Here is a 17,479-nt window from a genome sequence, read left to right on the forward strand (position 1 = left end):
CCCTCCTCTAAAGGACCTAGGGTCCATGCATATGACAGGGCATTGCACTTGTCCAGCTATTAATATTGCCTAACAAATAAGGGTCTGGAGAAGAATAAATGGCCAATTTAGATAAGTGCAAATTGACACTTGGGAATAAGGAAATAAGCCTTCGCAGGCTCCCAGATAAAAAAAGCTCAATGTCATGGGAACCATTTTCAAGTGAGAAAGGACTTAAATGGTATGAAAGATTAAGAAACAGAGGTCCCATTGCAAGAGAAGTCAGGGATGAACTTACCCACTCCCTTTAACTCACCAGATCTGGAGACAGGCCTAACCCTCTCAGCGCACGGACACTGTTTTGTGTAGGTTTGGTCTTTTGTTCTCCGGTGGCACTGGGCTGAAAAGAAAGGTTAAAGCTGGGTTACTGCTGGTACATTGAACATCTAGCTCTTCTGGACGATGAATGGCTCCCTAGTTTAAAATGTGAATTAAATAGAATACCGTGTGCTTATCTGGAAAGCATACCTGTGGGACAAGGCTAACGTGGATATTACAGAAATTCTGTCTTTTTGCCTTAAACTGGAATTGTCTGAATGCTTCCACAAATGGCATTCCTTCGATGTCTCCAATGGTGCCACCCAGCTGGGAATGGGGGAAAAAAGACACAAATGACCAAAACATCTTCCATGGTACAGAAGAACAGAAAAATTCTTAATAAACTAAGATAAGAACTGAAGTTCGTAAATGTACTTTAAAAAGTCATTGAACTATACGCTAAAAACAGGTGAAATTTACAGTATATAAATTACACCTCAATAAAGCTGTTTAAAAAAATGGGAGGAAAGTACCATACATGCACAGGGAGATGAAACAAAAGGAAGAAAAAACAGAGACTTGAAAGAAATAAGAAAGGGGTGGAGTATAACATAGCCAAGTAAATAGGTAGGAGAAGAAAAAAAAGCATGAAGAAGGGAGAAAGTGAGGTCACGGAGAGTTTTAAGAAAAGAAAAGGGTATTCATAAACAAATAGAAAGATCCAGAACATAGGCCACAAAGGAGAGAGAGAAACTAATTTCTACCAATCTTTGCCAGTGGGAAGGTAGAAGCCAAATCCAGTGACAACATGAAAAAGAAGAGAGCCACCTAGCTCTGCTCAAGATACAATAGTAAGCATTTTTGCTCTCTCTGTGTACAAAAACACATACACACACACACACACTTGACAAGTCTTGCAGTGTTGGTACTACAAGAATCAAATCACTATTATTAACACATGCTGGCTTCCTGGAATAAATACCAAAAGCCCCATAAACACTCCTGACAGAGTAATCCTTCGATAAATTTGAACTTAATTCCCAATGTGCTTCCAATAAAGTTGCACAGGCATTTTACTTTCGACTGGGATAATATCCACTATAACCCATTCATCCTCACCATATTTTAAAACTTCAAGACTATCACACAGATTTTTAAATGAATTCTCTAGCCTTAGAGCATCTGCTACAGGCTCAACACTGGAGTCAAGGTGTTGGGAAGAATTTGAAACAACACACTCCTAAAGAGCTCAGAATTTAACGAGGAAAATAAAAAGATCTGATGAACAATAATCAAAAGTAATACGTAAAAAATTAAAAAAAAATTCATTAAAAAAAAAAGAAAACATAAGCCCTAAATGGAATGTTCTGGATGTTGAAGAGAAAGAGATCATGGCAGCTGCAGCTACCTGGAAGGTCTAAAATCTCCTTCCAACCCTGACCCCTCTTCCCAGCTCCTTTGAGCCTTAGAGCCACCCCCCCCCCCATCTTGACATCTTGGATGGCTGAATAGTTATGCCTCTTAGTAGGTCCCAAACTGAACTCTTGATTCCTCACACCCCAGAGCCTGTTTCTCTCTGAGGCGTCCTCATCTCCATAAATAGCATCTTCTCCCACTAACTGGTTCAAGCCAGAAGTCTGGAAAGCATCCTCAATTCCTTCCTTTACCTCACACAACCCAGTCCACATTTGTAGCCTCTTGCAAATCTCTCCAGAGCTCTCTCTGTCCACTGCTACCATCCCGACACCAAGGCAACATCATCTTTTGCCAGGATTGTTGCAATCATACAACCACAGGGCGGCAACTATGGCCCACCACCTGTTTTTGTAAATGGCATTTCATCGGCACGTAGGCACGCCCTGTCATTTACTCCTGGCTATGTCCTCGCTACAATGGCAGAGTTGAGTAGTTGTGACAGACTCTCTGGCCCGCAAAGCTGAACATATTTACTATCTGATCCTTTATAGAAAGTTTGCCAAGCCCTGAGCTAAAGGGTCTCCCAACTAACCACTCTCTCTGGTCCGACGATCAAACCATTCGCCTAACTTCCTTTCCACAGCTAACAAAAGGCCCCACACCATGTGGTCCTTGCACATAAGTCTCTAATCTCATCTTGCACCCCTTACCCCTTGCTCTCTGGCCTCTCAGCCCCCTTCCAGCCCCCTAAGCCCTCCCACCCTCCTTCTCCTTGTACATCTACCTCCTCTTTAGCCTTCAGCCCAGGGAGAAATGTGTCTTCCCCAGAAAGCCTGACCTGGCCACTCACAGAAAGCAGCCTCAACCCCATGTCTGCCTGACACAGGCCCTATCTGTGTCCTTCAGAGGAGCTCAGCACTAACAGCCATTATTTCATCTGTGTCCCTATTTTCTGTGTGCCCACTCCACTGGGTGGTAAACCCCATGAGGGCAGGAACAGGCCTGTCCTGGTCTCCACTAGATAGACTGCCCTGCACACGGCACTGGGTGGGGGGTGGTTAGCTTAGTGGTCAGGACAGGACAGAAAGGGCTCGAAATTCAATACAAGCCCTTAGCTAACATGTTCCAATATCTTTGATGATAATTATACTGGAAGCAAACTAGGAAATCTAAGGACTACCTGGCTGCAGAAGAAATTCTTCTTTACTAACTTTAACTCAGATAAAGCAAAACATAATAAAAATATAAGCTTCCTGGAACAGATAAAAATATATGATTATTTTGTAAAGAACAATAGACTTCATTATGAAAATCCAAGGATCAAAAAAAACATCCCGGAGGATCTAAGATGGCGGCATAGAGAGGAGTGGAAGCTAAGTAGTCCCCCTGGAACAACTAAAAAAAACCAGAAACAACTAATAAATAATCCGGAATAACTGCAGGGGGACAAACGTGACCGTCCACTCATCATACACCAACCTGAATTGGGAGGAATGCCTGAGATCACAGCATAAAATCTGTAAGTAAAAACTGCGGCTCCAAATCGGGAGACCCCTCCCCCACAGCCCGAGCTACAAAGCCTCCTGGTGCCAAAGAGAAGCTTTCTCCCAGCAAGCGAATATAGCTCAGCTGAGCTGCAACTGGGGTTTTAATTAGTGAGTGTGAACTGCTCACTACGAGGTACGAATCCCCAAAAAGCAGAGGCTTTGGGTGATGACTGACCTTGGAGAGCCGGAAGGTCACCTCGGACTAGCTCTGTTCCTTTTTCAACTCAGTGGAGAAAGCCTCAGCCATTTTCAGTTCCCAGTTCTGTGACCCAGACAAGGGTATAGCACAGGCAGAGAGAGACCATTGAAATGCTAATGACCTCCCCCTAGGGCGTCTATCTTCTCTAAGAGGAAAGGGGTGGGGCCCCCTCTACTACCTGCCTTTCATTCAGAACTTAACACCAATCAAGAAGTACAGGCTAACAGGCGCCACCTGCTGGGCAGAAAAGCACAGTGACCGGAGGCATCAGAGGGTATACCAATTTTCTAAGACACACCCTCAGGGAAACCAGATACTGAATATTTCTTCCTTCTGGGACCTTAGCCCATTCTGGTCTGGGGAGGCCTGATTGGGGTAACCAAGGAAACCATGGCTAGACAACAGAAAACTACAACCTACACCAAAAAAAATGAGGTTATGGCCCAGTCAGGGGAACAAACTTGCACTTTAACTGTGATGCAGGAATTGAAACTAATAATAACTGAATTCAAAAAGTTTAGGGAAGATATGGCAAAAGAGATGAACCGTATAATGAAAACACAGGACGTACATAAGGTAGAAATTGAAAGTTCAAAAACCCAACTGGTGGAATCTATGGAAATGAAAGGCACAACACAAGAGATGAAAGACACACTGGAAACATACAACAGCAGATCTCAAGAAGCAGAAGAAAACACTCAGGAACTGCAGAACAAGCACCTGAAAGCCTACACACAAAAGAACAGATAGAGAAAAGAATGGAAAAATACGAGCAACGTCTCCGGGAACTTAAAGACAAAACGGAAAGCAAGAATTTATGTGTCATTGGTGTCCCAGAAGGAGAAGAGAAGGGAAAAGGGGCAGAAGCAATAATGGAGGAAATAATCAATGAAAATTTCCCATCTCTTATGAAAGACATAAAATTACGGATCTAAGAAGTGCAGCATACCCCAAACAGAATAGAGCTGAATAGGCCTACGCCAAGACACTTAATAATCAGATTATCAAACATCAAAGATAAAGAGAGAATCCTGAAAGCAGCAAGAGAGAAACGATCTATCACATACAAAGGAAGCTTGATAAGACTATGTGTGGATTTCTCAATAGAAACCATGGAGGCAAGAAGGAAGTGGGGTGATATATTTAAGATACTGAAAGAGAAAAACCACCAACCAAGAATCCTATATCCAGCAAAACTATCCTTCAGATATGAGGGAAAGCTTAAAATATTCTCTGACAAACAGACAATGACCGAGTTTGTGAACAAGAAACCTGCTCTACAGGAAGCACTAAAGGAAGCACTGCAGACAGAAAGGAAAAGACAGGAGTGAGAGGTTTGGAAAACAATTTTGGGAGATAGTAGCATGGCAATGTAAGTACACTGAACAAAGATGACTGTGAATATGGTTGAAAGAGGAAGGCTGGGATCATGTGGGACACCAGAACAAAAGACAAATGATAGAGACTGGGACTGTGTAACTCATAGAAACCTAGGATGCTCAACGATTGTAATAAAAGGTACAAATATGTTTTTACATGAGGTAGAACAAATGAATGTCAACATTGCAAGGTGTTAAAAATAGGGTGGGATTGGGGGGAAAATAGAATCAATGCAAACTAGAGGCTAGAATTAACAGAAACATTGTATTATGCTTCCTTTAATGTAACAAAAGCAATATACCAAAGCTAAATGCATATGGGGGGTGGGGAATAGGGGAAGGGTATGGGACTCCAGGCATTGGTGATGTTGTCTGACTCTTTATTCTACTTTAGGTTAATGCTATCTTTCCTTTTGTCACCTTCTAGCTATCAAGTTTTTTTTTGTTTGTTTGTTTTTCTCTCCTTCTCTTGCCTTTTTCTTTTTTTTTAATCTTCATTTTATTGAGATATATTCATATACCACGCAGTCATACAAAACAAATCGTACTTTCGATTGTTCACTGTACCATTACATAGTTGTACATTCATCACCTAAATCAATCCCTGACACCTTCATTAGCACACACACAAGAATAACAAGAATAATAATTAGAGTGAAAAAGAGCAATTGAAGTAAAAAAGAACACTGGGTACCTTTGTCTGTTTGTTTCCTTCCCCTATTTTTCTACTCATCCATCCATAAACTAGACAAAGTGGAGTGTGGTCCTTATGGCTTTCCCAATTCCCTTGTCACCCCTCATAAGCTACATTTTTATACAACTGTCTTCGAGATTCATGGGTTCTGGGTTGTAGTTTGATAGTTTCAGGTATCCACCACCAGCTACCCCAATTCTTTAGAACCTAAAAAGGGTTGTCTAAAGTGTGCGTAAGAGTGCCCACCAGAGTGACCTCTCGGCTCCTTTTGGATTCTCTCTGCCACTGAAGCTTATTTCATTTCCTTTCACATCCCCCTTTTGGTCAAGAAGATGTTCTCCGTCCCACGATGCCAGGTCTACATTCCTCCCCGGGAGTCATATTCCACGTTGCCAGGGAGATTCACTCCCCTGGGTGTCTGATCCCACGTAGGGGGGAGTCTTGCCTTTTTCTTTTGCCTCTCTGCCTTCTTTGACTCTTCCTCCGTCTTTGTGGAAGAAATGTCCTTATACAGAGAGTGGCGATGGTGCTCAATACATAAATACATGACTAGACAGGGAACCAACGATTGTTTACTTAGGACAGAATGTATAGTGTTCGAACAAAAACATCTTAAAAGAAATGGGTTGATGAAGAAACCTTGAGGGCACTATATTGAGTGAAATAAGACAGACACATAAAGGCAAATATTGCAGGGTCTCACTGATATGAACTAATTATAATATGTAAACTCATAGACATGAAATATAAGTTACCAGGATATAGAATGAGGCTAAAGAATGGGGAGCAATTGCTTATTATGAGCAGAACGTTCAACTAGGGTGAACTTAAATATTCGGAAATGGACAGGGGTGATGGTAGCATGTAATGAGAATAACTAACAGTGCTAAAAGGTATGTGAAAGTGGTGGAAAGGGTAAGCTCAGAGTCACGCATATCACCAGAAGGAAAAGTTGGAGGTTAAAAGATGGGAATGTATAAAACAGTGAATCTTATGGTGGACAATGTCCGTGATTAACTATACAAATATTAGAAATCTCTCTCATGAACTAGAACAAATGTATGTCACTATAACTAGAGGTTAATAATAGAGAGGCATATAGGGAAAAAATATATACCTATTGCAAACTATATACTACAGTTAGTAGTATTTTAACATTCTTTCAACAACAGTAACAAATGTACTATACCAAAACTATGAATCAATAATGGAGGGGGGGGCATGGTTAGGGGTATGGAGTATGGGAGGACGTGAGTTTCCTTTTTTTTGTCTTCGTTTCTTTTCTGGAGTAGTGAAAATGTTCTAAAAATTGAAAAAAAAATAATTGTGTTGATGGATGCACAGCTGTATGGTGGTGCCATGGGCAATTGATTGTACACTTTGGAACTTTGGATAGTTTGGTATCTGAACAATCGCAATAAGAATAAATAAATTAATTAATTAAAAAAAAAATCCCATGCAATCAGGCAATTGGGGGTGGGAGGTGGTGTAAGTGTTCACTAACTACAATCACCAGAATCTAATGTTGTTGTTTTTTGTTTTTTTTTTTTGAGGAAACGAGAGCTCTGCACTTAATCTAAACTGGCAACATCTGTTTTCTGACTGTTTTTATCAGGGAATCCAAGACTTTAAACATTAGCCGCTTCTGCCCTCACATGGCCTACGGTGGTACTGCACTCTCTCAGCCAATTAGGAAGTCACAACTGATGAGCTCCTCTGTCGGAATGTTTCTGGCTCAACATTACTGCTTGTTGGGAATCTTTCGAAATTATTGCTATATTAGTTCTAAATTAATTCTCTCCCCACACCACAGGGAAAATGCCCATAACAAAACTTTACGATCTATCAAAAGCTGAATTTGAAGCAGCAGCAAATTCTGCGATAAGCAAAGTCCGTTTTGCATTTTAAGGATAGGAGTTGCTTCTACCATTTTAAAAAAGAAACCTTATATTCCTTTAAACCAGGGTTAGATTAATTTGGATTTGTGCTTAGATGACCTGTATTAATATGAACAAGGCCTGTCAACTCCACAGGGCTGAGAAGCAGAGGCCTCGTCCACAAAAAAGGCATTGGAGGCACTTCAACAGCTTCCACACACTCAAAACTAAAAATCAGCTTTGGTGGTCCTTCTTTGAAGGCTTAAAGCAAGCACAGACACAACTGTGGAGCACAACTTAAAATTAATCCAAAAGGATCCCCGACTTAATGTCCAATAAGCAAACATAAACCTCAGTGTCATATGGAGAAGAAGAGGTTTCGCTGGTGACAACTTGTCACAGTTTCTCTGTTTCTGTGAAATTAAAAATCTAAACGATGAGCTCCAGGGAAGCAGGAGGCAGATTCTCCTGGGCCTGCCATCCCTAGCTCTCACCACCGTGGCTAGTGTATATTGATGGCTATATTGTTTGTTTGTTAAGCCGAACAAGTCAATTCAAGAACAGAAGCAGGGAATAAAAGGTAGAAAACACTCCAGACACGTGACCTTTTGGAACTTTTCCTGTGGTTAAGGTTAATAGTCCTGGGGAAAGGGCTCTTCTTTCACTTACTAAGACTAAGAGAAAGAAAAAAAAATCTTCTGGAAAAGTTATCAACATTTTCATGTTTAGAAAATTGGTCATTGCTTTGGGGCCAAGGACCAATTCTTTTTCTGGGGAAATGGACACATCTTGGATCGTTTGGTTTCCTGTTGCTAGAAAAGCAAGGTTGAAAGAAAAAGAGTGAAAGTACTAGACCAGCATGGTCTAATAGAAATATAATGTGAGCTACATAAGTAACTTTAAAGTTTTTAGTTGCCACATTGAAAACGTAAAGATAAACAAGTAAAATTAATTTTAATAGTATTTAACCCAAATACCCAAAATATTATCATTTCAACATGTCACCACACCCCAGCACAGTGTGCATACACAGGACCAGGTATTTTACATTTGTTTTTTTTTCCATACTACATCTTTGAAGCCCAGTGTATATTCTGAACTTGGAGCACATCTTAATTTGGACAGTCCATGTTGGGGAAAGCAAAAACCCCTGGTCCTGTAGGTGAGACCCATTTGTCAATAGGACCTTTGAAAATGTTTTTAGTTGTCCAAATTCAATGAGGGTGGGCCTTCATCCAGTAGGGCCAAAGTCCTGTAAAGCAAAGGAAATTGGCCACAGAGAGCAGCAAGAAGCTGGAAGTCAGTGGAACCCAGAAGAGACAGGAGAAGATGCTGCCATGGGCACTGACATGTGACAGAAAAGCCAAGGACCAAGGATCACCAGCAGCCAGTCCCAGAATGCCAGTCTTCAGGGAGAAATCATTGCCTTGCTGACCCCTGGATTTTGGACTTCTCCTAGCCTCAAAACCGTAAGCCAATAAATCCCCATTATTCAAGCCAACCCATTGTACAGTATTTGTTTTGGTGGCTGGGAAACTAATACAGGCTACATTTCAAGGGCTCAATGTCCCCATGTGGCTGGTAGCTGCTGTATTAGACAATGCAGTACTATACCATCAATAACCAGAATAAACCAAAGGTGTGAGGACTTATCCTGCCCTCTGCCAGCTTTAATGAAATCAATTTGGGGCTGAACTTGAAGATAGTGAAACTGTTCAATGGCACCTTGAAGATAACATTAAGAAGTGTGTGCATTTTTTTAATCAAAATAATGCTCACACATGGTTAAAAATCTAATTGTACAAAAGAGCTTACAATAAAAAGCAAACATTGCCCACCCCACCCCTTCCCTCTCCCAAGTCCAAATTCCCCAAGGCAAACACTTGAACTTCTCAGTTGGCTTATTTCTTCTAGTTGGTACCTCCATATCTCTAAATACTATCCAACTCTTTCTTGGCTTGGCCGTTTGAGACACCCTCTAAAGAATGCAAGTCGACTTCCTGCTCTGACAGATGAGGATTTAACTATCTAGTCTCCCTACCCCCTGATCCAGTCACAATGGTCAGGTCCTCTATGGGTTACTTCCGTAACTCTGAGATACTTTAACCTCTTAGCCTGTTAACTACTAACATCTGTTGATGCCTCCTAGTGCAAAAGGAGTTTCTTATTTTCCCTCTTTGCACACCCCATCCCAAGCACTTCTCCACCCCTTCCATGGCCCAAATCCTATTTTCAAAGCACATGACATTTCCATCTGGTCCCTGCTTTTAAGCCTTCTCTGTCTTGGGGATCGATTCTAAAAACTGAAAATCAATAAACAGAATGACCATGTAAGTCTCCTTCTCTTAGCCCCAGGTTGACATGTCCTATCTCAGATCTGATATTATTCTTCCTGGAGCTTTACCTCCTTTCTCTTTTCTTGCACTATTTGTCTTTATCATTGCCTCGATTTTTTCCTTTTTTTTTCTTTCAAACTATTTGCTGTATTAGATGTTAAATATTTTTAAAGGAAGCAAGCCCAGTTACACAGATGTATCAAGTTTGTAAAACTTCATCAAACTGTCCATCTATGACAGGTGCACTTCTCTGCATTTATGTTGTACTCCAATTAAAAAAATTATGAAGGCAGCATTCCTTCTTTCCTCAGGGTAAATTATGAAAGAAGAAACACCAAGGGAGAGGAAATTTTGTATACCATGCTTACACATTTATATTATCAGCTCTACTATTATGATAATATATGATAGTATAGCACATTTATATTGAGTTTATCAGCTCTACTATTAACGAAATGGATCTTCTGGATAGCACACTATCTGCTAACACTGACAATGATGATAATAACTAATATATATTTATAAGCACTTCCTAAATGCCAAACACAACCACGTGCTTGGATCTCATTTCATCCTCACAACAACCCTGTCATTATCACCAATTTACAGATGAGTACTTTGAAGCTTTGAGAAGTAATTTGCCCAAAGTCACAAGGGCATAATCAGAAGGGCTAAGCATTTTTGAGCACTTCTTATAAAGCAGACATCATTCGTAGCACTTCACGTGTTGACTTATTTAATCCCATTCTGCAGATGAGTAAACTGAGGCACAGACCTTAAGGGAACTTGCCCAAGGTCCCCCAGCTGGTAAGTGACACTCAAGCCATCTGGCTCCAGACCCTTAACCACTGAGCTATACACCACTCAGGTCATGGCAGAAATCTGAACCCTGAAGTCTGACTCTAGAATCCGTGATTCTGCTCTTTCACCTGGCAACTAGGCAAACCGACTTTTCAATAAGGAGGGCCTGGAGGTTCATCATTCTGCACATGGTGAGGAAGGAAGGAAGGTGAAAGCAGCGAACGAGTGGCATATTCACATCCTAAGTTCTTTCTTGAAGCAGTTCCAAATCCCCTCCACCACCTGGCTTCTCTAACTCGGTCTCTCTGGACTTCGGAACCACTTTGCAAATACTTCTCTAGTAGCAGTTACTAGGCTGCATTCTGTTGTTTGTGTACAGGGCTTGCTGCCAGCTCCTCGAGGGCAGAGACCGTGCCCATTCCAGGCCCTTACCTTAACAATGACTTTGAGTGACTTCTCTGTGACCGCGGTCCAGATCACTGCACACCCACAACCGTGGCTTCATGTGATTAATTATATGATACTAATCTTGCCTGCTGACCCACCATGACCACAGGCAGGGACCCTCTGTCTTGCTCCCTGATGTAAACTGCCCTCCCACCCCCCAGCACAGTGTGCACACACAGGACCATCAACAGGGACGTGTTGTGTTGAATGACTGACAATCAGATAAACTGAGAAACCCAGCAGGAAACACACTCATAAAGAAAAGTTGCGTGCTTGCCTCAATAACGCATATCTGGGGCTCTTCCTTATTGCCATCCACAGGTACAACGGCTTGATTCATCACCCACTCCTGGACGGCATCGGTAATGTGAGGGACGACTGCGGAAAGAAGGAATAATTAACACAAAAGCGACTTTCATGCTCGTGAAGAAGGAATGTATCAGTGTCTTTCCCAAACAGCCTGAAAGCAAACAGACAAGCTGTGGTCCTCATGCTTCCATCCATCATTGAAATTAATAGGTCATCAGGCAGTATAGGATTAGTCACTGAAATAGTAGGCCCTTAAAATAGCTCCTCCCTCTTCTTGAGAAACCAACCAATCACGGAGGACAAGAAACAGAAACCAAAAAGGCCACCTATGCTGAAACTAGGAAACACCTATGAGGCCAACTTAAACCATGCAAGGAGTGCTGCTGCGAGGGCCAGGCCCTGGGCTTCAGGCGGAAGAAGTACGTGGCCAGCCCTGCCCAAGCTCTGCGCACACAGAGCACATCTGGGGGTGACCACAGCCGAGGGCATGGACCAAGGTCCCTGAGTCCCAAAGGCAACATCCCCACTGGCCCATAGGGACGCAGCACCGGGCTCTTAACTTGATACACTAAGTAGAAATGTTGGCCTCTGGGAAGCTGGGGCTAAGGAACATCCCCCTCCTGCTTTACCTCGCACCTGCCTGGGGTTGGGGGGAGAGGGACAAGGACGAGAGTGTCCTTTCCGATTGAATTTGGAATGACTCACTGCACGTGCCCAGTCCAGCCCCTTTCCGAGAGGGTGGGTATCTGCAGGGCTCTGCCTCCCCATGGTACACCCTGGGATCAGGGGTCAGGGTCATAGTCTGAGACTTTGTCCTCTCCCCATTGTTGGGTTGGGGTTGGTGGGATATAGCAGCTCTCCCTCTGGTGCTTCTTCCCAAGACCTACACTTGCAGGAAAGCACAGTGGCAGTCACAGATCTAAGCCACATTGTCCAGTTTCAGCAGGAACAGAGATGATTTTTTTATCTCCATCTGTCACGCTGCTTTATCTACTTGTCAACTGGACCCAACTTGAAAGGGATTTAAAGGGGATAAGGAATATAGGAACAGATGAATACAAGGCTTCAGAGGGTGCCTAGGGGATTTCTTCCAAGACAAAAGAGAGTCAAAACTGCCCCACTAACCATCACCATGGGTTGGTGAAAAAAGTGTCAGGAATTAGCAGACTGTGCTGCTCACACTCCAACTCAGTCCCCAGTCCCTCCCTGTGCCAGTTTGAATGTATTACGTCCCCCTAAACGCCATCATCTTTGATGTAATCTTGTGTGGGCAGACCTATCAGTGTTAATTAGATTGTAATTCTTTGAGTGTCTCCATGGAGATGCGCCCCACCCAACTGTAGGTGATGACTCTGATTGGATAATTTCCACAGAGATGTTGGCCCGCCCATTCAGGGTGGGTCTGAATTAAATTACTGGTGCACTATATAAGATCAGACAGAAGGAGCGAGCTTGCTACAGCCAAGAGGGACATGTTGAAGAACGCACAGGAGCTGCAGATGAGAGACAGTTTGAAGACAGCCGTTGAAAGCAGACTTTTGCTCTGGAGAAGCTAAGAGAGGACAAATGTCCCAAGAGCAACTGAGAGTGACATTTTTGAGGAACTGCAGCCTGAAGAGGAATATCCTGGGAGAAAGCCATTTTGAAACCAGAACTTTGGAGCAGACGCCAGCCACGTGCCTTCCCAGCTAACAGAGGTTTTCCGGACACCATTGGCCATCCTCCAGTGAAGGTACCCGATTGCTGATGTGTTACTTTGGACACTTTATGGCCTTAAGACTGTAACTGTGTAACCAAATAAACCCCCTTTTATAAAAGCCAATCCATTTCTGGTGTTTTGCATTCCGGCAGCATTAGCAAACTAGAACACTCCCCAACACTGTCCTTCAAAAGATGATCAAGAATCATCTATGCAAAGATGAGATTAAAAGGGAGAAAAAGAACTTGTTGAATAAAAGACAATAACCCCCCAAAAAAGTTCCAAAAATCCTTGCCCCCCAAACAGGTAAAAATTGTTTAAAAACAAAACAAAACAAAACAGTTCTCTGTGCATATTCTAAAATAAAAGCTAAAGGGGGATGGGGGGGAGAGAGAAACATATATGGACTAAGGGGGGGCAGATAACAGTAATAAAGAGAAAAGACCCTGATGAAAATACAATCAAAAACATGGAGGATGAGCTTGACATTTTTTAAGGAAAATGAAAAGAATGCAGGGATTTTTAAATGATTAGAACTTGAAGAGCACAGAGACCCTATCATTTTCATATCTATTTTGAGCAGGATGCACCTGCTCAGGACATCGGGCTCCATAAATGTTTCTGGAACATACTACCTTGTACTGTTTTCCCCAGGTAATCACCACGCCTCTCTTTATTGATCACATGTTGATATATCTTCCCAGTGGTGATGTTGTTGTCCTTATAAAGATTAATGTCCAAGAACCTTTCGTAGTTTCCAAGGTCTAAATCAACTTCTCCGCCATCATTTAAGACAAACACTTCGCCTAAAATAAAATGACAATATAAAAATGAAAACCTTGCTTTTAATAGATTATATTTCAAAAATGGACACATATTATTAGAGAGCCATGAAGGGCATTTATATGCCATATTTATCACCATCTCCTTATGTTGATGGGGGACATTTAACAGTTCTATCCATGATAATGCATCCAAAAAAACGTTCAGGTATCCTATTATGATATCTTTTAAATGCTTACTGAAATTCTGTCTTCAAGATTAAGGACTTTAAAACAGCAACTTTAAAAATAAATGGTGGGGGCTCGGGCAAGATGGCGGCATAGAGAGACGTGGAAGCTAAGTAGTCTCCCTGGAACAACTACAAAAAAACAGAAACAACTAGTAAATAATCCAGAATAACTGCGGGGGGACAAACAAGACCATCCATTCATCATACACCAACCTGAATTGGGAGGCATGCCCGAGAACACAGCATAAAATCTGTAAGTAAAACCTGCGGAACCAGGTCGGGAGACCCCCTCCCCCATAGCCCGAGCTGTGGAGCCCCGTGGTGTCAGAGAGAAGCTCTCTCCCGGCAAGCGAATACAGCTCAGCTGAGCTCCAACTGGGGTTTTAAGTAGCGAGTGTGAACTGCTCACTACAGGTACGCAGCCCCAAAAAACAGACAGAGGCTTTGGGCGACGACTGACCTGGGAGAGCCGGAGGGTTGCTTTGGACTGGGTCTGAAGGGGAATATCTGTCTCTTTTTTGGCTCAGTGGAGAAAGCCCCAGTCATTTTAAGTTTCCAGGGCTGTGACTCCGGGAAGGGTGGAGACAGCACAAGCAGAGAGAGAGACCATTGAAATGCTAATGACCTCCACCTGAGGGGTCTGTCTTCTCTAGGAGGAAAGGGGTGGGGCCCTTTCCATTCAGAACCAGACCCCAGAGCCTGGGGGAACACGGCCATACCTCCTCACACCAGTCAAGAATTATAGGCTAACAGGCGTCACCTGCTGGGCAGAAAAGCACAGTGACCTGAGGCATCACAGGGTGGAGCAATTTTCTAAGACACACCCGCAGGGAAACCAGATACTGAATATTTCTTCCCCCTGGGACCTGAGCCTGTTCTGGTCTGGGAAAACCTGATTTGCATAACCAAGGAAACCATGCCTAGACAACAGAAAATTACAACCTACACTAAGAAAAACAAAGTTATGGCCCAGTCAAAGGAACAAACGTACACTTCAACTGAGATACAGGAATTTAAACAACTAATGCTAAATCAATTCAAAAAGTTTAGAGAAGATATTGCAAAAGAGATAGAGGCTGTAAAGGAAGCACTGGACATGTATACGGCAGAAATCAAAAGTTCAAAAAACCTACTAGTAGAATCTATGGAAATGAAAGGCACAACACAAGAGATGAAAGACACAGTGGAAACATACAACAGCAGATCTCAAGAGGCAGAAGAAAACACTCAGGAACTGGAGAACAAAACACCTGAAAGCCTACACGCAAAGGAGCAGATGGAGAAAAGAATGAAAAAATATGAGCAACGTCTCCAGGAAATCAAGGATGAAACAAAGTACAATAATGTACGTATCATTGGTGTCCCAGAAGGAGAAGAGAAGAGAAAGGGGGCAGAAGCAATAATAGAGGAACTAATTAATGAAAATTTCCCATCTCTTATGAAAGACATAAAATTACAGATCCAAGAAGCGCAGCGTACTCCAAACAGAAGAGATATGAATAGGCCTACGCCAAGACACTTAATAATCAGATTATCGAATGTCAAAGACAAAGAGAGAATCCTGAAAGCAGCAAGAGAAAAGCAATCCATTACATACAAAGGAAGCTTAATAAGACTTTGTGCGGATCTCTCAGCAGAAACCATGGAGGCAAGAAGGAAGTGGTGTGATATATTTAAGATACTGAAAGAGAAAAACCACCAACCAAGAATCCTGTATCCAGCAAAGCTGTCCTTCAAATATGAGGGAGAGCTCAAAATATTTTCTGACAAACAGACAATGAGAGACTTTGTGAACAAGACACCTGCCCTACAGGAAATACTAAAGGGAGCACTACAGGGTGATAGAAGACAGGAGTGTGTGGTTTGGAACACAATTTTGGGAGATGGTAGCACAACAATGTAAATACACTGAACAAAGGTAACTATGAATACGGTTTAGAGAGGAAGATGGGGAGCATGTGAGACACCACAAGAAAGGAGGAAAGATAACGACTGGGACTGTGTAACTTGGTGAAATCTAGAGTATTCAACAATTGTGATAAAACGTACAAATATGTTCTTTTACGAGGGAGAGCAAGCAAATGTCAACCTTGCAAGGTGTTAAAAATGGGGAGGCATTGGGGGAGGGATGCAATCAGCATAAACTAGAGACTGTAACTAATAGAATCATTGTATTATGCTTCCTTTAATGTAACAAAGGTGATATACCAAGGTGAATGCAGATAAGAGGCGGGGATAGGGGAGGCATGTTAGACACTTGACATTGGTGGTATTGTCTGATTCTTTATTCAACTTTGATTTAAGGTTATTTTTCCTTTTGCTGCTTCCTAGCTGTCATTTTTTTGTTTCCTCTTTCTTTTGCCTCTCTACCTTCTTTGACTCTCCCTCCTGCCTTGTGGAAGAAATGTAGATGCTCTTGCTTAGTATGAGCAGAATGTTCAATTATTATGAACTTAAATGTTTGGAAATGAACAAGGGTGTTGGTAGCAAGATGTGAGAATAACTAACAGCGCCGAATGGTGTGTGAATGAGGTGGAAAGGGGAAGCTCAGAGTCATATATGTCACCAGAAGGAAAGTTGGAGGTCAAAAGATGGAAATGTATAAAACTGAATCCTATGGTGGGCAATGTCCATGATCAACTGTACAAAAACTAGAAATCACTTCATGAACCAGAACAAATGTATGACAATACAATTAGAAGTTAATAATAGAGGGGCATATAGGGAAGAACTATATACCTATCACAAACTATATACTACAGTTAGTAGTATTTCAACATTTTTTCATAAACAGTAACAAACGTACTATATCAATACTAGGAGTCAACAATTGAGGGGGGTTGGTTAGGGATAGGGGAGGTTTAGAGTTTCCTTTTCTTTTTTTTCTTTTTTCATCTTTCACTTTATTTCTTGTCTGGAGTAATGAAAAGTTTCTAAAAATTGAACAAAAATTAAGTGTGATGGATGCACAGCTGTATGAGGGAACCCAGGGGCAAGTGATTGTACACTTTGGATCTTTGGATAATTGTATGGTATCTGAACAATCTCAATAAAAATGAAAAAAAAAAAAAAGAGAGAATGGAAGAGAATTAACAAGTTAGGATGAGTTCGGTCTTAGGACAAGGAAAGCAGAAATCAAAAGTAGATTTGAATTAAGATAACTGTGTGTAGATATGGTTTTTAAGTTTGGATATGTGCATGTATGTGTGGGTAGTAGTTTTATTTGTGACTTTATATGTATGTGCTTATCTGTCTAATCTTAACTTTTATACTCTTCTCTATGTTTTTTATTGTCAGAACTCACTGGCTAAAATATTCCACGTTCTGTCCTAACTCTAGACCTCTGCACATTTGTAAAGTGATTTATATCTTTTTAGTCTAATTCCTTGTCCTCCTTCTGCGGTAAACTAAAATGTTGCTTCCTTAGGGAAACCTCCCTTCCACTTCCAGATTGTGGTATACTACT

The 17,479-nt window shown here is 41.9% G+C and overlaps 1 protein-coding gene across 5 annotated transcripts in view; it reads right to left on the reverse strand.

Annotated features, from left to right (window-relative positions):
* The window catches only part of CTPS2 (CTP synthase 2), a 383,279-nt gene that overhangs the window by 350,091 nt on the left and 15,709 nt on the right, over positions 1–17,479 (reverse strand). For all 5 annotated transcript variants that reach the window (XM_037822637.1, XM_037822638.1, XM_037822635.1 and 2 more), the window contains 4 exons: positions 13,637–13,807; positions 11,271–11,371; positions 508–624; positions 296–379 (listed from right to left, as the gene is read on the reverse strand). In XM_037822637.1, the coding sequence (XP_037678565.1) occupies positions 296–379; positions 508–624; positions 11,271–11,371; positions 13,637–13,807 (473 nt within the window). The remainder of the gene's footprint in view (positions 1–295; positions 380–507; positions 625–11,270; positions 11,372–13,636; positions 13,808–17,479) is intronic.

Source organism: Choloepus didactylus, chromosome X (genome assembly GCF_015220235.1).
Source record: "Choloepus didactylus isolate mChoDid1 chromosome X, mChoDid1.pri, whole genome shotgun sequence".
NCBI lineage: Eukaryota > Metazoa > Chordata > Mammalia > Pilosa > Megalonychidae > Choloepus > Choloepus didactylus.